Source organism: Aethalodelphis obliquidens, unplaced genomic scaffold (assembly GCF_003676395.1).
Source record: "Aethalodelphis obliquidens isolate GAN/ISIS:26980383/991018 unplaced genomic scaffold, ASM367639v1 scaffold14, whole genome shotgun sequence".
Classification (NCBI taxonomy): domain Eukaryota; kingdom Metazoa; phylum Chordata; class Mammalia; order Artiodactyla; family Delphinidae; genus Aethalodelphis; species Aethalodelphis obliquidens.
This window is the reverse complement of record NW_020837958.1, coordinates 12,796,814-12,818,352: the sequence shown is the minus strand read 5'-3', so window position 1 is coordinate 12,818,352 and position 21,539 is coordinate 12,796,814. Positions and strand designations below refer to the sequence as shown.

Sequence of the window (21,539 nt, the reverse complement as noted above, 5' to 3'; positions counted from 1 at the left end):
CCATATTACATTTTCTTGTTTTCGATGATCATGATAGTTTTGAGGAGTGCCAGTCAGGTATTTGGTAGACTGTCTCTCCGTTTGGATTAGTCTGATGTTTTTCTCATGGTGAAACTGGAATTGTGGGTTTTGGGGCAATATAAATTCTCTTTTATGTTTTGCTTTTTTCACTTATCAGTATGTCTTGGAAATCACTCCATAGAGGTGCCTATTTATTTATTCATTTTAGCTGCAAATACTCCAGTGAGTGTCAGTCATTAAATTCTTAATTTATGATATTGTGTTTTTCAACTCTAGAATGCCTGTTTGGTTGTTTTTTTTAAAGATCCATTTCTCTTTATCTTTTGGGATCTGATTCTTGATTATATGCCACATTTTCATGATTATTCTCATCTCATAATTTTTCATTCAATACCAGACATTGTGTTTAAAAGAACTGTAGACACTAGAGTCATATTTTCCCCCCTCAGAAAGGGCATACCATTTGCTCTGTTAGGCAGCTAGGATGAAGGGCTGATCGTTTTTATTCAATAAAAATTTGAACTTGTTTAGAGCTTGTTTGTGCTTTAATTAGTTTCATTTCACCTCTGGTTTCATATATTTTGAGGGCAGTGTACATTTACTTATTGACAAGAAAGTAGGTCTCTTGGAATATTAAAAGTGGCTTGGCATGATGATGGTGAGAGAAGAGGATCTTTGTTATACTGCATTCATTCATTCATTCACCAAGTATTTATTGAGCATTGGCCAAGGGCAGGTGCTTTCTAAGCATTGAGAATATAGCAAAATGGAAGAAGTCCCTGCTTCTACTGGAGTATACATTGTGTTGGAAGGAAATGGAGAGCAACAAATGCTCAAATAAACATGTAATAACTGTTAATAAAGAAAAAATAAAACACGGTGTGGGATTAGAGAGGAACAGGAAGTATCCTAGCTCTGCCACTTGCTTTTTGACCTTGGACAAGTTATTTAACAGTTTGGCCTTGTTTCTGTATCTCTAAAATGGGTATAAAGTTAAGAAATCAAGTAGTGTTTTTGTGAGAATACAATAACTTAGTTTGTGATAACACTTTAACAATGCTTAACACATTGTAAGTGCTCTTTAAATGTTACCTGTTGTTTTTATTATTATTAATAGGAGGAGTCTAGTTAAATGCACAGGTTTAGAGTTGAGAGGGATTTGAACAACATATGTTTTGATATCTCAGTGCCAAACCGGGCTGTGAGTGGCTAATATTGGTGGTAGAAGGCCAAATTGTTGGCGAGGGCTAGAGTAAAGCAAACTGCAGAGCGGGCCAGAATGGACAGAAAACCAGGGTAACTGTACAGCCAGAAGGGATCCGAGCAGAGGCAACGTGGAGGCTAATGCCTCAAGGACTAAGGTGAACACCTTGAAGGGATAAGTTGAACCCTAATCACTGAAGTGACTTTTAAAGTCCTACCTTTCCTCTTGTGCTGTATTTCCAGTGTGGCTCCAGAGCATTTGGTCTCCAAAGGATCCTGTGGGTGCAGATTTGAATTGAGCCTGTGCTCCAGTTTTATCGTAGGAATATAGTTACACAGCCCATATTATGACCTCACATCTGGTTCATAAACTGTCAGATATGCAGGTTTCTCTTATTGTGACCGTAATTTGTGGTTCTGAAAATGGGTCATTGGGTCTGACAAAGGAGCTTGATCTGGTTCATGGATATTTTCATATGAAAATTCTTAAGTTGTCAAGGGAATTTGCATTCATAGCTATATTTAATGAATCATTTTGTTCAACAGTATAAGTGCAATTACATGTATTCAGAACTCTAGACCAGTAATTTAAAAAATTATTTTGAACATAACCTACAGTAGGGGTTATGTTCAAATAACCACTATATGTAAATATAGTTTACATTGTGGTCTAGTTTACATACACACACGCACACACACATACTTTAACTCAAACGGAGCACTGTTAACGTTATTGCATATGATGTGTTCTGTTTGTATTCTATTCTGTTCAAAAAAATTTCTGGATTCTCCCAATAAATTGATTTCATTGTACCCTAATGGGTCGTGTCCTGTAGTTTGAAAAACACTTGTCTCGTTCACTCTAAGATCACCTGAAGAAAAGGTGGAGTCTTATAAAATGGCAAAGGGAGAAATGATTGGCAGAGTTCTGCAAGTACTTATAAGCATCTATGGAGTTCTTAACATGGCTTTGTTATGGACAGATCCAAAAGTTTTGAAACCACTCCCTTTGCCCTTGAGTGTGTCTTTAAGATGGGTATTTGGAAAGAAGAATGTTTGGTTAAGTGACTGAACAACTGCAGGGGCGCCCCAACGAGGGGGCTCTAGTGGCAGGGCGGTCGGGAGGGTACAGGCATATTCTCCGGACAGCTGTGACTCTGGAGGGGCTGGAGATGGGGGTATGCCGCTGCTGTGTCTTGTAATGGCCGGCGGCTCTGGCTCTGTGCTCAGCTCATAAGCAGCTCTGGCAGGGAGGCAGAAGGTTGAATGTCTGCTGTAATGTCCCTATTTATGTTTTTATTCTTGACTGAAAGGATTTGGAGTACCTTCTAATAAAACCATGAAGTGCTGTCTACACAGTGGTTCAGTCTGTGTCTTATTTATTTGTATAGAATAAGACAAAAGCTAAGACTAAGGTAAAGGGAATGATTGAAGCTGCCACAAATGGTTGATGGAAAGTTAAAGTGAGGCCTCCCGTTCTGGGATTCTCCATCTCAGTCTACTCTTCAAAATGTACTTTCTTTACCTGTAATAAGTCTGGGACGTATGCAGTGAAGAGGACAGACAGGGCCCTAGCTTTTATGGAGTTTACCCTTTAGCTGGGGAGAGAGATAAGGTAGAGTAATTTTGGATGGTCGTGTGTACTATGAAAACAATAAGTCATAGCAACGAAAGAGTGAGTGATGTGGCAGGAGGGCAGGAGGGAGTTACTTTTTGACCAGGTAGTCATGGAAGGTGTCTCTGAGCATGTGACATTAAGGCAGAGACCTGAATTATGAGATCTTGCAGAGATCTAGAGAAAACCTCCTATTGTGTTACCACTCAGTGCCTTTTGCACGAAGTCCAGTGATTCATAGCAGAGATGATCGGTTTGGTTCATAGGACTCTTCAAAAAGGAATTAGATGGCTCTTGAAGTGAGAGGAGTAGTGTAGTTCTGGCAATTGTAATGTGCTGTTAACACAGGTGAAAATACTACTCTGTGGAGGGAATGTGAGCTTATGGGGATCTCTTTGACAATAGCTCAGTTTTTCAGGGGATTCAACATTCATGGTGATGGAACTTCATTAAAGAGAGCCTAGAGGGCTTCTGCAGGGTTAAGTGGAGGGGAAGAGTCATCTAATTGTGTTCAGTTAGGGATGTGGACTCTTCCCACAATCTTTGTTATTAAAATTACAGTTTATAATCTAAGAATTAAGAAAAAGTCTGGGAGAAGAGTGGTTAAGGCGGAAAGAATGGTGAATGCAAAGGCTCTAAGGTAGAGGTGAACTTGGGGTGTTGGAGGGACAGCAGAAAGGTCACTCTGGAGTATATTGGAATGAAAGAGGAGTGGCAGGTAGGTTAAACAGTAGGTTAAACAGTGTGTTTCTCACCTTGTTGCCACATTTTGGAATCACCTGTGGAGGGAGATTCTTTAGAAAATACCTGTGATTGGCCTCACACCAGCCTTAAATCAAAATCGTTGGGGATGATCAGGTATTTTATAGAATGTCTTTCTATTGGGATTTGTCTTCTTTTCATGTTGTGGTTAGACTGGAGTTACTGTTTTTACGAGGAAGACCACAGAATTAAGGGTACACACTATCAAGAGGATTGTTGAGGGAAAAGGTCCATACTTTCCCTGCTCTCTCCCGAGAATCCAGTGCCCTCTTTTTTCTCTTCCCCGACCTTTCAATCAGAATAGATTAATAGGTTAATAGGCATATTGTACTATTAGATGAGTGCTTTTCAGGGTAAGGTTGCTGATGCAGTAGGTGTATTATTCTTAAGCCCCTCTGGGGATAAAGGACTATGTGTCTGTGGCACCACCTTTTCTTGACCACAGCCCACAACATGGAGGTTGCCCTGCTGTCCACTGATAACACCCACCTTTTCTCTTCCCTTGCATCGGACCCCAACTGAGAAGCCAGAGATCTGTCAGTGTCCGTGCTCAGTGTGTCTTCTGCTTGAAGTTACAGTTCAATCTGGGATAACTAGCTCAGTTTCACGCTCCTGTTCCTGTTGTGGGTTTAATATCCGGAGCCAGGGAGTAAATCTGTTGTGCAGCAGGAAGGAGCACAGAGACTAATGGACCTCTCAGAAGAGAAGACAGAGTACAGACCAAGAAGGGGTGAAACAAAAACTTCAGTGCGGATATGTGGGGCAGAGATGAGAATCTTGTTTGTGGGTGTGTGTGCCACTATGATAGGGATCAAGCCAACATGACATTGGGGGATAAAAAAATCAATATTGATGCCCTTTTCCGATGTCAAAAATGAATCAAGGGGCTTCCCTGTTGGTGCAGTGGTTGGGAGTCCGCCTGCCGATGCAGGGGACACGGGTTCGTGCCCCGGTCCGGGAAGATCCCTCATGCCGCGGAGCAGCTGGGCCCGTGAGCCATGGCCGCTGAGCCTGCGCGTCCGGAGCCTGTGCTCTGCAACGGGAGAGGCCACAACAGTGAGAAGCCCGCGTATCGCAAAAAAAAAAAAAAAAAAAGAGTCAAGAATGAAAAAAAATGAAACCAACCAAGCAAAATCTTCCAGATACTCTAAGTGCTCAGTCTATAATTTATGGCAAGTAACCATATAGGCAATGACTGATGTATATTGTGGTGTGCTAAATTATTCTTGTCGAACATTTAATTATAAATTAAGCTCACTTCAAATGTATTTAGCTAGTTTCTGATCGGGTAGCAGAGCAATCTGCTTTCAACTTCAACAGGATATTAGCGAAAGCATTATACTACATCCAAACTGTAGCATATAGTTAGCTTTTTTGTCAAAAACTGGTGTTTTTAAGTTAATTTTATTTATGTGAATAATTTTTGGGCACTTAAGGTGTGCTACATGACGGATATTGATAAAGAAAGATGCCTGACATCAGGAAGCTTATAGCCTTTTCACACGCTTATTTGTGTATAAATACTAGAAGAGAGGTACAGATAGTATGTCGTGGGGACTCAGAGAAAAGAGAAGTTATTTTCAGCTGGAGATGTGGAATCAAGAAAGATTTCTTAGAGGAAGTGGTATTTGAGGTGGACCTTCAAAGATGGATAGGATTTTACTAGGTAGATATGACTAGAGTGTTAGGCAGCTGTCCTCTGTGTTCCCATAGCAACAGCCTGTACTATTATAGCATTAAATACAGTATACTACATCAGTATTATTTCTTCCCACCATGTCTCTGTCTTGCGTGGGTCATAAACTCTTCTTCTAGGGTTAGGACTGTATGTTACACATCTTTGTGTTCCCAGCACCTAGCACAGTGCCTGTTGGAGAGTAGATATACATGAAATATTTGGTAAATGTATGATATGAAGTATAATAATCTCACATAGTCACAGGGCATCAATGAAGAACTGAAAGAGTGTTGCATAGTGATTTACTATATCAGTGTTTACATTACGTTTAACTGCATCTGAAATAATGAAATAATTTGGAAAAATCCAAAATAACAGCAGCTCAAACAAGGTGGATGTTTTATTTTCTCTTGTATAGAAGGATGTAGGCAGTCCAAAGCTGGTATAGAGGAACCATGCAGTTATTAGGAATCTAGGCTCTTTCTGCCTCTGCTCTGCTATCCTTAGGGTATGGTTCTTGTCATGGACCAAGATGACTCCTGGAGGTCCAGCCAGTACATCTGAGTTCCAGGAGAGCAGGCACGGGAAAGTGAAGATGGGAACACCCCTTTATTTTAAGAGAACTCTCCAGAAGTTGCACGCATTGCTGCTTACGTTTCATTGGCTGGAGTTCAGTCCCATGGCCTTATCTAGTTGCAAGGGAGGATGGGAAACAGTCTTTTCTTCAGGCCATGGTGTGTCCAGCTAAAACTGGAGTCTCTTACTAAGGAAGAATGGGAGAATGAATATGAAAGACCAAGCAGTCTTGCCTTAATTGGCTTTGCAGTCTATGGGTTTGAATCCTGGCTCTGCTACTTATTACCTGTGTCATGTTGGAGAATTCACTCAGTCTCTCTGAATCTTGGTTTCCTCATCTGTAACATGGGCATAATAATTATTTCTCCTTTTTGGGTTGTAGTGAAGAACAAACAAGATGATACATGTAAAGAGCTTAGCACAGTGCCTGGAATATAATAATCCCTCAGCAATTAGTGACTCTTACTCTTATTATCCTTACAGAGTCAACTAAGGTTCTATTCTGCGTTCAATTCCAGACCAGGTAGTCTGGCAGAAGTAGAAGTTCGGACACCAAGTTTCTTTTGGTGAACGCTGTTCAGCCCCCTCTCCTTCTGTTCCTTCTGACTGCTCTATGCTGGTGGGTAGATAGGCTGGTGAAAAACTTGTCTTCAGAGAAGAGGCTCCTGTATATTTCAGTGTCCTGCTGGTGCCATGTGCACTAGCTAACCAAAACACAGCTGGTATGTCTAATTTTAGGTTCACAAGTCTTGCTGGTTGTCCTCTTTAAATTCTGTTTTACATTCTGAACTGTAGGAAATTTTTATAGAAGTGGAGAGGAGGCAGGGGCAGTACACCCTTTATTTTCTAGTTAGAAAATAGCCTCTGTTTTCTTTCCAGTAGGCAGTCGTGGGGGAAAGAGGTTAGAGGCACCCCTGCTGTTCTCCACTCTGTTCTTTGGGTCTCTGTGAACCCTGGCAGGGTAACCTGTGTTGAGTGAAAGACTCTGACTTCATGTGTGTGAAGAATGGAAATGCTAGCCTTTAGCTGAGGTTATAAAACTAAGAGAGTCTAGAAACTCTTATCTGCTGTTGAATTTTGAGGCTCTTTCCCGAGATTAGAATAATAATGATAATTATTAAGTGGCTTTAGGTCAGATGCTTTTCAGCTCATTATTTCAGTTGATCTCAATATAACTCCCACAATAACCTGTATTATTCTGATTCTCATTTCACAGATGAGAAAACTGATACTCAAAGAGGTTGAGCTTTGTGGAAGTTCACCTAGTTTATAAGTGGAAGGATTAGGATTTGAATCCAGGTCTAACCCCAAAGGACATTTTCATTCACCCATCCCATTTAGCCTCTACTCTTAATTATTCCCACTTACATTTAACCTTTCTAAGTTGTACTGACGCAGTCTCCTGATGTTTATTATCTCTGTGAAGGTATTTAGTAGATACTTTATGAATATTCTAATCAGACTATTAAAACTATTCTTTCCCAGGCTTCCCTGGTGGCGCAGTGGTTGAGAGTCCGACTGCCGATGCAGGGGACACGGGTTCATGCCCCGGTCCGGGCGGCTGCGCCCGTGAGCCATGGCCGCTGAGCCTGCGCGTCCGGAGCCTGTTGCTCCGCAGCGGGAGAGGCCACAACAGTGAGAGGCCCGCGTACCACAAAAAACAAACAAACAAACAAAACAAAAACAAACAAAAAAACTATTCTTTCCCTTCCATCTGGATTTTTCTTCCTAGATATTTTACAGAGTATTTTGATTGTATCAGATTGTTTTGTTCATTTTTTTCCATTCAGCACTTCTCTAGCTCAGTACTTGATACTTAGCAGTCAGTCACTCAATAGACTTAATCACTTAATAATAACAATAACAACAATGATAACTAAAATTTATTGAGAACTTAGTAGGTACCAGGTTCTGTGCTATAAACTTCCTACATATTATGTCATTTAATTTTTACCACAATTTTTTGAGGTACAGTTTCGTTAAGATATTTTTCTATGTTGTTTGAAATTAGTGGCGTGGTGTTTTTTTCCTTTGATCTATTCACTCAGTCAGGTGGAGTATTTGGGGCTGTAGGGAATTTAACAGTGAACAATTCTAAGTACTGGTCTCATGGAGCTTTTGTTGTAAGAGCAAAACAGACACAAGCAAGTTAAACAGTAAATAACATTTTAAATAATGATAAATGCCATGAATAACAAACTAGGGGAAGGAGAAAGAGAGTGACTGGAATGGGGAATGAGAGAGAGGCTGTTTAAGGATCTAACAAGGACTGGGTATAGTTAGAGCCAGTGGTGGGAAGACCTGGTGGCATAGTGATCTGAATGGAGGAAGTAAGCGAGTGTAGAAGCACTGAGATGGAACAAGCTTACTGAGGATAAAAAAGATGGCTGGAGGATAATGAGTCAGGGTTCCAGGTAGCGGGTAGTAGATGAGGTCAGACTGTCAAGTAGGCCATGGTAAAGATACTGGATTTCCTTCTGAGTAGCCATAGACTGTTTAAGCAGGAGAATGAGTGATCTGATTCACGTTCTTAAAATTTCCCTCTGGTGCCTGTGTGGGGAATGGAGTGTAGGGTAGGCAAGTGGGAGTGGTGTTGCTCCTTGGATTAGGACCAAACAGGGAATAGTGGAGATGGTGAAGAGTAGTTGGACTTGGCCTGTGTTTTAGAGTTAGGTCTGAAAAGACTTGGGGGTAGGTTTGCTCAGGCCCCCAAAATATTTTGGATCTAAGCAACTGTATAAAGGTGGTTGCCTAACATAGGAGTGGATTTGGAGTTGGAAAATCAAGTCATGTGAAGAAGATGGTAAAGAATTTTTGGACATGGCGTGGTGAAACTAAAATTTTATGGCGTACTAAAATTCAGTTTCATTTCCTTTTGTCAGGGCTTTGCTTTCTGATTGGATTCCTTAGGAGGACTCCTTACATATTCTATCTCCCAGTCCTTTTCCACTGTTTCTCCCAAAAAAACCTTTTTGTGAAAATGATAGAAAGTTAGATTGATTTTTTTTTTTTTTAAGCATGGTAGCAACACAAGGCTAGTGGGATAGGAAAAAACCAAAATACGCAGCCAGTATTCTTTCTGAACTCAGCATCTTCTGATTCTTTATAATACAGAATTCAATATTTAGGAACCAGTTTAGGATATTAAGTGATTTACACTTACACTTCTACTGACACATGACTTTTCTTTTGGTGCCCAGCTGGTTATTGGCATTAGACTAGACTGACTCCCATGAAAGTACAGAGACTGGTTGTCAAGATCTTATTCTGATGTCCCTTTTACCTACCATATTCCACTTTTGTTTCTGCCTCTTGCCCATTTTCAAAGAATGTTTGCATTAGAATGAGCTGTATTATTTCTGTGTTTTGGAGTGAATGGATGGACTTGTGTTTATGAGGTATTCTGAACCCCTTTGAAGAAAGACATGCCAACTTCCTTGGTGTTCAAACACAAGGACCCTTAGAGACAGAAAACTTTCAGAGGGAGTTCTTGCAGGGGTAGCAACTTCAAATGTCTACAGGGACCAGAAAGTTAATGTAAATGGGAGAAGCCAGCCAGGGTAACTATGGCAAACTGGAGGGAGCTTGCCTTGCCTAAAGCGGGTAGTTGCTACTCAGCTTCAGCCAGTTGCTGCTATGTGGGAGAGGGAGCCCAGTACAGTCATACCTTTCAGATTTTTAGAAGAAGCTGGAAATCTTTATTATGTCGTATCTCCTGGTTTTTAAATGTTGACAATGAATTTAAAATTCCTAGTATGCTGTGTGGGACAACACTCTAAAAACACAACAAAACCAAAGTTGTGTAGGCTGCAGCCTGCAAATCTGTAGGTTCTGATTTGGCCCATTTTCCTCATTTACAGGTTGAGAAACAGAAACTCAGAGATGTAAAATGACTTTTCCAAGCTCATATAGCAATTAGTAGGAGTGGAGCCTGAGTCTCCTTTCTCTTTATGCAATGCCCTTTACACTAGGAAAGTTAAACTTTTGGGGGACTTTGGGGAGCGCTCAAGTCCCTTTTCATAGAAAAGTGCATGTACATTGCAAATTTTGTGTACAGCTTTGGGGATTTCAAACTCCCGGAAATAGATACATGAATACTAGGTAGAGAACCCTTTCTTATACCTTTGGTTCATGTTTGCATGCAAAAGGAACAGTGCCCCAGTATTTATACTTAGGCAAACTCATGGAGAGAGACACTCGAAGCAGAAGCCCTAGATCTGTCCTCTCTTCCTCCCTCCCTTCCTTTTTGTATATTAAATCTTAATTAGATAATAGGAATAAATTTATGTAAGTCTAAGACTCTTCCTACTACTATTCCCACTACTAGTCCTTCCAGTCATTGCTTTCTAGTCTTTTACATACATATGTATCACCCATAAAAATGAATAGTTTTATGCTTTTTAAATAAATGATATAGTATGCATTGTTTTGCAACTTTTAAAAAATTCAGCGTTGTGTCTCATTCTTTTTATTTGCTATATCAGATCCCATTTGTTAATTCCATAGTTTATTTGGCCACCCACTATTGATGGATGTTTAGGATGTTTCCCGTTTTTCAGTATTACAAGCAGTGCTGCCATAAATATTGTTTTTCATACCTCCCTGGCCCATGTTAGTGCTTCTCAAGGGGAGAAAGTGAAAAATGGACTTGCTAGGCATGTGATTTCAAAGTAGCTTTATTATATTATATCAGCAACATATGAAAATCCCCAGCCTGCCCAAAGTCTCTCATCACTCGGTATTATCAAATCAAAACTTTTTTTTTCAATGTGATGGATAAGAAATGATATGATAATTACAAGTAAGTTAGAGCATCTTTTACATCTTTGCATATGTGTGTTAGCCGTTTCACATTTCTGTTATGTTCATATCCTTTGTTGGGATTTTTTTTAATGCTTATTTGGCTTTTTCTTATTTACAGGAATCCCTTATGTATTTTCGCATTATTCTTGATACCAACCTCTTCTCTTGTATATGTTATAAATCTTTTTCATTTAGATCTTTTTGATCCTGGTTTTGCTACTGACTAGCTCTGTGATTTGGTGGACATCATTTGACTTCCACAGAACCATTTCTCTCTATTGTACAGTGTGAATACACTACCTTTTAGTTATTGTGTTACTGTGTAATGCTAGTTAAACAGTGTATGGGCTCTGTGATTTGGGGGTTTCTCATTTGATTTTCACCAGCCATTTTTCCCAGCTGTAAAGTGAGAATTTTTGGTTTATTGTGAAATGCCAAAGAAAGAGCATATGAAAGTGCCTTGGAGAATAAAGAATACCTTCAAATGTAGGCATTTTGTCCTTTCTTTGGCTTTATTATGATTCATCCATAGCAGTTGGCTTTTATGAAGCATCCCCCATCTCCATAGATGGATCAAACTTTGAGGGGTGTTACACAACATAGCGCTTGTCTTGTTTTAATCTACACTCTTCTTGGGGGAGGAGAGAGGTACATAAACAAGATAGGCTCACATTGAGCTCCTGTGTTCTTGGAATGCATTGTGTGGAATGGAGGTGAGGAAGAGCGGTATCAGGCGAATCTCACTTCTTCACTCACAGTGCTTCCCCCAGGGACTGACATAGCATAATCTGGCCATTTATGGAACCAAATGTCTACAAGGTTAGAATTCGTCTAACTTCTCAATTAGAACACAGGTTTCAGAGGCAACTCCTCCATTCCACCACAGTAGGGAACTCTGAAAGTATTGTCTATTCCAGTTACCTTTTGACTGATGACTGCCCTCTGCAAACAAATAATTAACTAAAACATGATACTACCCGATGGTTTGGGGCCACTCATACTCAAATACCACCTTAGACCTAGACAGCTCTGTGCCCCTGCCCTATGCTTTTGAGGGTCTTTCCTTTGGCCATGCCTGCCCCCTTCTAGACCGCTCTCCAAGTATCCAGGACCCAAGAATTACCTGATGAAATGTCCTGACCCTGCGTCCAGGGCCTGCAGAGGCTCTTTCTGAGCCCATCCTCCCAAAGGTGGACCAAACCATTAGACCCTGCCCCTGATATGCGCATTTGTAGGACCCAGGTGTGGCCAAGGCGACTGTTTGAGAGAGATGTGCCCAGAGCTTGGGTGTATTCGCTTGAACATCTGTGTACAATGCTCCTTGAGGTGCAGGAAGGAACTGGGGTGTGCGAAAAGAAAGGAAGTGGCTTTGGGGCCAGGGTTGTCCATTTGTACTCTTACCCAGCTCTGCCGCTGTCAGAGGAGGGTCTGCCCAGAGGACCCTCTCCCTTCTGACCAACTGCTTATTTGGTGGGGGAGGGGTTAAAAAAGCTATTGGGGAAGGTTTTTTCACCACCCGTTTAGAGGCTGGCTCAATACAGACCCCAATTATCTCTGAGAATATTCTCAAAGAGGGAGGGGTGGGGAGGTAGTATGGGTGAATTTCCTGAAGGAAGAGTCTCTGTGCCTCTCCTCTGTCACTCCCCTGGGTAGGCAGTGCTGCGGATAATTTGTAAAAAGGAGGAAGGATTCTGCTGACACACTGTTTTTATGAAAGAAGGCTAAGGGTTCCCTTATCTCTCCACACAAGGCACATCTGCCTGCAAACAGGCTGTCTGCTTCTTAGGGATTCCTTCGTCGTCCTGTTTCTCTTCTGAATGTTTTAAGACACAGTTTGGTGCATTCCTTTCTGTTCTCTAGAGCCAGGGGGAAAGTCATAATATATCAAAGGCTCTTGCTGAAGAGCTTAAAATGGGTGCTGGCAGCTGGGATGTGGGGGAAAAGAGTTTTCCAGGGACAAGTGACCTGCTTGTTCCAGCCAATGAGAAGCAGGTTAGAGGAATGATATCACCAGACAGTCTTTATTGTCTGATCATCTCATAAAAGCAGGATTGTGTCTGGCAATTTAACCCTTTTTTAGGTACTTTGGGTCTCATGCATTCCCCTGGTGTGTGACCTCCAGATTCCTTTTCCCACCTGTCTGCTCTGAGACCAGAGATGAAAGATTTAGATTGGTGAAGAAATCTGGAAGGTTGTCATCATTTTAAAAGTAAAACTAAAAATACAAATTATTAAAATTTAGAACCACAGTTAGGATGGGAATGTCAGCTAAGCTGTGTTTGGAGAGCACATCTAAAGCAGATATCGGTCTTAGGTTATATCAGACTTTTACTGTGTAGACTTGGGAGAGAGAGGAGGTTAGAGGGGAAGAAAGGATTTAGGCTTTAGTCTGTTTTAATCTATATGATGGAGTCTTACTAAGTAGGTCCTGTTTTGGAGGAATTGGAATTTTCCCCCCGAATTTGGAAACTATCACTGATTCTGAGGCCAATTTTGAAGAACAGACATTTGTAGTACTTGTTTATATTGTACTTATTTATTGTCCCATACCCATAAAAACGACAAGTCATTTTACTTACTCATACCTCCTTTCCAACACTGGTAAAATGAGAGTGATTATCCTATCCTATCCCAAAGGAGTTGAGATAAGAAAATAAACTAATTCATGTGACTTTACATTGTGCTCCACACATGTATTATTATAAGGGCATTCATATCTTAAGATTGCATATTCATTCATTCGTTTGTTCAGCAGACTTTTTTGAACACCTTCTTGATGCTGAACACAGATAGAGGTAAAAAGTGTAGTTCTTACCTTTAAGGAATTTAAAATATTGTGAGCGAGACAGACAGTAATAATAAATATGTCTCGTACATCTATTGTCTTTAGCATGTGCCAGGCCCTGTTCCAAGTACCTTGATATATATGAGCTCATGTTGTCTTTCTACAACCCTATGAAATGGGTACTATTATTAGCTTCATACTATAAGGAAATTGAGGCGCTGAGAGGCTAAGTGACTTGCCTGAGGTCACACAGATCTAGTGGTAGATTTGGGACTTGAATCCAGGCAGTGTGGCTTTAGTCTGTGCTTTAAATCTGTGCTGACCGGTACAGTAGTCACTAGCCATAGATGGCTTTGGTGCACTTGAAATGTGGTAAGTCCAAATTGAATTGGGCTGTAAGTGTGAAATACACACTAGATTTCAAAGACCTAGTATGAAAAAAATGTATAAAATACCTCATGTTGAAATTACATGTTGCAATGATAATATTTTGGATATACTGAGTTAAGTAAAATGTATTCAAATTAATTTCCTTTTATTTTTGTGACTACTCAAAAACTTAAAATTATATATGTGGCTTGCATTTGTGGCTTACATTATATTTCTGTTGGATTTTGCTAGTCTAAATCATTATAATGCAGTAATAACAACAATATAATAGGTGACATTTATTGAGCACTTACTGTGTGCCACATAGTGTGCTAACGCCTTTACAAACAGCATTTCAATTAAGCTTCAAAATAACCCTTTTTATAATCCCCATTTTATCGAAGAGGGAGAAGTTTTCAAGAAAGTCAGTATTTGCCTGAGGTTAGTCAACTCGTTAATGCCGACCCCAAATTTGAAACCTTATATTTCTGACTCAAAAACCTGTATTCAACTGAATACACTGAAATACCATTTCCAATTAGGGTTAAATCTTGGGGAATTTTCTTTGTTTTTATTTTTGTGAGAATATTTAATATTGCATACTTCTGTATTTGTGATGTAGAAGTTTAAAATAAAAATCACTTGGTCATAAAATAGACATCCCAGATAGAAATCTCTTTTGCAAAGCCTCAGCCCTCTGTGAATACTGGTGCAGTTGAGCCCTGAGATGAAGCAGTGAGTCAGCCTGTACAAATTGCATTTAATTTTCGTTCCAATTGTTCTCTCAGGTCACTGGGCAATTTATGTCCTGACCCTCTTTGTCCATAGACAAGAGGAAGAGGGGCAACACATCTTTTCTTAGTCGTTTAGTCTTCTCGGGTGATAAGAAGAAATTGCCTTCCGTTTCATTGTCCCATGAAATGCTGTTTGTGTTCGAGAGAGCAACAAAATGCTGTCTAATGACCCCTGACCTTTCTTTCTTCTAGAGCAAAGATTCAGGCGGACTGAAGGCGGCTATGATAGAGTTGGTGGAAAGGTTAAAGTTCAAGAGCTCAGACCCTAAAGTAAGTATTGTTTTGGAATTAATTGGATGTTGGTACCCCAAGTATTTCATTCTCCTTGAGCTAAATTCGAGGGATGTTAATGATGATCTATCTGAACATTGCATCAAGATCTAATTAAGCCTACCCATCAAAAGCCATGTTCTAACATGCCTGAAGATAAGTCATCTATTTTTCCCCTTCTCTATTTTATGATTTACAACACATAATCGTTCATTGTTTTCTCTGAACTGCAGACAAGTGCATTTTTAATCTTCTTTTACCGGGCCTTCGAGACTACTGGCCTCTGTGTCCATTAAATCCAACCAAAGGCATCAGAGATACCATCAGCTTAATGCTGGGGACTGGAACAAGCTCAGGCCTATCCAGTTGGTGTTCAGTACTAGCGTCTTGTCACTCCCCCACTTAACGGGAGCCAGCTGCCACTGTGAATACTTTTGCCCTCATGAGCTGGAGTCTGGTCTGGGAAATGGTTTAAGCTTCCCAGCTTTCTTCGCAAGATGTTGGGGGCTGTAGGATTGATATTCTGGGAGACGCCATACCAGGGTTGTGGGTGGACTGGGAACTGAACGTGCCAGAGGGATTATGACTAACGCAGCCTCCCTTCTCCTACTCAGACGTTTGCTGTGGCACTACCCGGTACTGGTGCCAGCTGGCTTTGCCTGAGAGTCAAAGCCTTTCACAATTAAATAGGGAAAGGAGCGTGATTTTATTTGGCTTTTTATACTGTCTTTTTTTTAATTAAAAAATTTTATAAGGGGAATAAGACTAGCATTTCTTGAGCACCTAATAAGAGCCGGGCACTGTGCTAGGAGCCTTACATACCTTTTAAAAAAATTGTGGTAAAATATACATAATGAAATTTCCCATTTGAACCACTTTTAATTGTGCAGCTCAGCAGCCTTAAGCACATTCACATTGTTGTGCAGCATCACCACCATCCATCTCCAGAACTCTTTCCATCATCCCAAACTGAAACTGCACCCATTAAGCACTAACTTGTTATTCTCCCTCTCCTCTTACACACTTGTGATCGTTGCAATAACCTTGTAAATTAGCTTTTATTTCCCATTTTATTGATAAGAACACATTGGGGTAACTTTTGTCGATTTTCTTAGCTCAAAGTAGAAAGACCCCCCTCCCTCAAAACCACTTATATGAAAGTAGTTTTCCTTTAGTAAAGATGAACCAATTAATTATTAAAGATAACAGAAAGCTTTTTTTACCGAGTTTCTCTGGTTTCTGGGACAACAGCTATCCTGAAGGAGACAACTGTGTTTCCTCTTTCTGCCACACCCACATGCTTATAGACAGTGAAGAGCAAGAGAATGTGTACAGATTACACTGAGTGGCTTCTATGCATGATGATAATACAGGTAAAGTGCTTTGGGAACCTTTATGAATGCATATAGTGCTTCTGATGGGAAACTTGCCAGAGCTGAAAGAATTGAGTAGTCCCCATGAAAGCAACCCGTGGAAACCTCAGGATTTTCCTACGATGCATCATAAGCTAAAGGATATTTGTTAGGACCTCACTTGATCTTGGATATGTTTATACACACTCACCTTTCTTTCATCTTCTCTTTGTCTCTCCCTGGATAATTTCCCACTAATCTATTTTATTTTCAAGCCGCTTTCTAGCCTAACATATGTGTATGCCATTTTTACCTGGAGCCAGCTTGAAGAAGGACCATCATAATTGCAGGATGACTGTTAGATCACAAATAGGGGATGAAAAATGGGACACTTAAATACATAATTTCTGCAACAAAGAAAATTTTCCCAGAAACAAATTGGTGTCTTCCAAAAGAACTCATTAAGTTTTTAGTCTGTTCTGTTTTCCCTCCAAACCCCACCATCCTTTTTTTAAGTTGGCTTATTTAAGAAGAGCAGAATCTCCTAGGCTTTATGACCTGTCATTTTCTGGCACAGCAGCTTTACATAGAAGCACTGACTGAGTCATGGAGCCCCGAACACTCTCTCTGCCTCACTTCCTCTAGAATTCCCTAAAGCCTCACAAAGCTGGATTAGTCCAGACACTGAGGTCTACTGGGGACTGAGTTAATTTTTACCTCTCAGTTTTGCCAGAGAGGAGTGGAAGATGCCTAGATTAACCTTTTATTAAATTATAAAATAATGTATGCTTATAGATTAAAAATACAGCTATCCGTAAAGGAAAAATAAAAAAATACAGCTATAAATAAAAATAATAAATAATAAAAAAATACAGCTATCCATAAAGGAAAAGGAAAATGGATTTCCCTTAAATTAACCACTATTAACAGCTTAGTGTGTAACCTCCTAGACATTTTTTCACGTGGAAATATGCTTCGAAGATATATTACAAAAATTATACCATAGCTGTGGTTTTATCACACAGAATATCTTAAACATTCTTCTATGTCAGTAATATAGACTTCTTAATGAGATGCCTCATTTTGTCCAAAATATTTGTCAGAAATCCTCTTTTCTTCAGAGCAATGGTTCTTAAACTTCAGTGTTCATGAAAATCGCCTGGGGGACTTACTAAAATACAGAGTGCTGGACCCACCCCCAGAGTTTCTGATTCAGTGTGTCTGGGGGAACTAGAAACTGTGCTGGACCTTGGTTATTTTCCTGCCATCTTGTGTTTTGGTTTTCTTCGTTCTTTCAGCAAATAGCCAGAAGAGCCCTTGTAAGTCCAAATGATTTCAACCTTGAAAAAAGTGAAATACATAAAATTCCAGGCTTAGAAAACAAATAAATTGAGCTGAGGGAGCAAAGGAGTAAGAGAGGGGAAGGGAGGTAAACTGAGTCATCAGCTTGGGCTCCCTGAGAGGACAGGGTTCCTTTAAACAGCTATGGCCAGCAGAGAAGTAGCAAAGCCAAAAAAAGGGAAAGGAGTCCTGGTCAGGAATTAGGAGGATGATCAAGGCCATCGCCATGGTCCAGGAGTGGGCTGAGTTCTCAAACCAGAGGAACAGCAGGAGACATCAAATCCCAGCTACTAGGGGTGAGCCCAAGGATGGATATGAGAGCCAGGGATGGTTGCTAAATAAGGCACAGGTCCAGATGAAGTGGTGTGCGTGCATGTTGCTGTGGTGAGCCCTGTTTTAAAGGGGGCAGACCTCCAGGGATCCAGAACTTGTATACAGTGGAAAGAAATTATTTTTAATAACAGTCTTTATTTTGTTTAATTGGAAGTGGTCTATTAAATAATCCTAATGCGTTTGACTTGATCCAGTTTGCAAACTTTTTTTTGCAGCCAAACTTTTCAGAAACATCTGTTGCACAAAGCAGCATTTTAGTCGCTAGATTTCTTATATTTATGCTAGACTTTGGGGAAATTAAAAGATGTAGTTAATCAGGGGTATGTATGTGTATATATGTCCGGACTAGATTTTTAGGAAATTTAGAGCATCTGAGTTCTTTACAGCTTTCCTTTGTAGTGACTATGCAATTATCTTTCATAGTTTACCCAGAGGAAACTGAAACTTAGAAAACACATTGATTTCCTTCCTTTCCTTCCCCATGCTCAGTCTCCCAGAAAGTGTTGAACTAAAGTATAAGATGCTAAGCTCAATCTAACTAACCTCTCATTATTCAGTTAATAATAGCTATTTTCTCTATGATATATTGATTGCTTTTCTTTCCATGTAAGGTGCACCATTCACTGTTTCCTATAGCTGGTGTGTGCTTGAAACAAACAGTTTAAACCATGTTTGTGTATCTCAAATTCATATTAATTTAATAAGTTATTCTCAAAAAAGCATCTTAAACTCGAGCCAAGTGGTTCACATTATTCTCTGTGACTGGAGTGGGATTAAACATAGGATCTAATCATACTAAGATTGTCTAAAATATAATCAGGTTCTTTTCCTTATTTTTTTTCGATTTCTACAGGTATTCTTACTGAAGTATGAAACCAAAGAACTGTCTAGCAATATGAAATTAGTTAAGTAGAACTGAGGATTGTTTTCTTATTTTATTTTTATTTAGCATTTACAGAGCATTTTATAATTGCAAGAGGACCTTACAGACCTTTCTAATAGCTGATATCACTGACATGGAACATAGCCCAGTCCTCCACTCCAGTGCTAATCAGACTATTGTTAAAATGATAGGTTTTGCATGGACAAATAGTAATGGATATAAGCAAAACCTAACTTGAATTCTTGGTGTTAGTGTCCTGTTATTCACCTGGGTCAAGTCAGGCCTTGTGTTGGTCCTTGTCCTGCCTCAAGATAGAAGTATTCACTGGGGCAGTATTTATTCATCCATCTAAAGGAGAGAATTGAGATGCCTCAGTTATGAAGTTGGTTCATTCAAAAGTGTTTCTTTGGTTGGAAGGTTATTAGAATTACTGACCTGTTTCTTTTCATTTATTTATTTATTTATTTGGCTGCATCAGGTCTTCGTTGCGGCATGAGGGATCTTTCATTGTGGCACTCGTTGCGGCACTCGTTGCGGCACTTGTTGCGGCGTGTGGTCTTCTCTCTAATTGTGGTGTGCAGCTTTTCTCTTCTCTAGTTGTGGCGCGGGCTCCAGAGTACGTGGCTCTGTAGTTTGTGGCAGGTGGGTTCTCTAGTTGAGGCGTGTGAGCTCAGTAGTTGTGGCGCATGGGCTTAGTTGCCCCATGGCATGTGGGATCTTAGTTCCCCAACCAGGGATCAAACCCACGTCCCCTGCATTGGAAGGAGGATTCTTTACCATTGGATCACCAGGGAAGTCCCTGTTGACCTATTTCTTCACTTTACATAAAAAAGAAGTAATCTTGGAAGACATGAATTGTGTTTATCTCTGTATCCTCAAGCCCTACTAGCGTGGTACCTAGTAATAGATATGCATTATCTATTACAGCAACCATATGAAAAGAAATATCATTTGCCCTGTTTTATGGATACGCAATCCAAGACTTGCAGGGATTAAACAACTTGCTAGTAAGTGGTGGGAACAGGACTGGACTTCAGATTCATCTTCCTTCATGTTATTCACCCCCACACTGTTGTTGAACCCATGGGTAAGTTGATATTTATACATAGCCTGTCATCCCTAGCAATATGACTCTTCACTAACTATTTTTCCCTCGCACCCTTCTTTTACCTCCCTTACTGGATCCTGCAGCCACAGCTTCCCACAATTCTAGAGTCCCAGGACTGGAGAAAATATGGGGAGATGACAAAGGATCCATGACAGCCCCAGAGCATTTAGCCCTGGCCAAATGGAGAACTAAGGCAAGTGCTTCAGTAGTTTCCCCTTATGTATGAAGGACACCAAATGGGAAAAATACCAGTGCTTTCTCAGGTCCAGTCTAGGCTCTGAGGCATGGAAATCACCCAGAAGCAAATGTGACCTCTTTTCATCCTCTGTAGACACTTGGGCAGCAGGAAGAGGAGAAGCCAGCTCTTTGCCCTCCTTCACCATCTCCCTGCCTTTATCAAAACGAAATGATTTCCCCTTTTCCCATCCCCCAGTTACAAAAGTGATACATGTCCTTCGTAGAAAAATGTAGAAAATACAGACAACTATAATGTAGAAAGAAGAAATCAGCCAGTCTTCTGCTACCTGCAGTAGTTTGTAAACTTTCAGTACTTTTTTCTAAAATTGAGGATTCTTGAGCCTCACTCAGAACATCTAATTTGGTAGTTCTGAGTTCTGCTTTTTTAGTGTGCAGCCTGGTACACATGGTCAATACTCCATACTTCGAAACACAGCAGTGAGAAAGCTGATTAATATTATGGTGCTTTGCCTTTCAGATAGAAGAGTCCTATTTTTCTATATATAATTGACCTTTGAACAACATGGTTTGAACTGCACGGGCCACTTACATGAGGATTTTTTTTCAATAGTAAATACTATAGGGGCTTCCCTAGTGGCGCAGTGGTTGAGAGTCCGCCTGCCGATGCAGGGGACGCGGGTTCGTGCCCCGGTCCGGGAAGATCCCACATGCCGTGGAGCAGCTGGGCCCGTGAGCTGAGCCTGCGCATCCGGAGCCTGTGCTCTGCAACGGGAGAGGCCACAGCAGTGAGAGGCCCGCGTACCGCAAAAAAAAAAAAAAAAAAAAGGTAAATACTATAGTATCGAAACTACATGATCTGCAGTTGGTTGAATCTGTGGATGCAGAACCCAGAACTGCGGGTATGGAGGAATCCCATAACGGAGGGCTGACTCTTAGTCATACAAGGACTTTCAACTGCATAGAGGGTCAGCGGGCTGGCTCCCCAACCCCAGTGTTGTTCAAGAGTTATATAACTATTATTCTATGTGTGTATGTATATATAAAACTATAACTATACACACACACACACACACACACATAGTTTATGTCCTGCTTTTTTCACCTAACATTATTTCTCATAAATACATACATTTTATCATTTGAATCCATTTCTATCTTTGAACCCCAATTTAGGAAACTAAAATCCTGAATGCCAGTCTGCCGTTATTGCCAAGTGGAACCTTTACATAATAAGGCATTTCTCTTTTCTTCCTAATAGCATAAGCAGATTCTGTGAGTTTGTTTATTTGTTTTTTGAGGCAGGCATGATAGTCACAGTCTAAGGTTATTCAGGCACAATGGAAACTGAGTTAATGCAAAGTCAGATACACAATCGAGTAGTCAGCTTCAAGCTATCTGTTTCACAGCATCTACCTCCCCACTGGTCAGGGTATCTCCCATCATGTGAC

General features: G+C 40.4%; 1 protein-coding gene across 6 annotated transcripts in view; it reads left to right on the top strand.

Moving 5' to 3' along the window:
• TRIM44 (TRIM family member 44) overlaps positions 1–21,539 on the top strand; it is a 118,773-nt gene that overhangs the window by 5,619 nt on the left and 91,615 nt on the right. For all 6 annotated transcript variants that reach the window (XR_003434467.1, XR_003434466.1, XR_003434468.1 and 3 more), the window contains exon 2: positions 14,799–14,876. Coding sequence is in view for 3 of the 6 variants with exons in the window: in XM_027114994.1 (XP_026970795.1) it covers positions 14,799–14,876 (78 nt within the window). In the remaining 3 variants the exon portion in view is untranslated. The remainder of the gene's footprint in view (positions 1–14,798; positions 14,877–21,539) is intronic.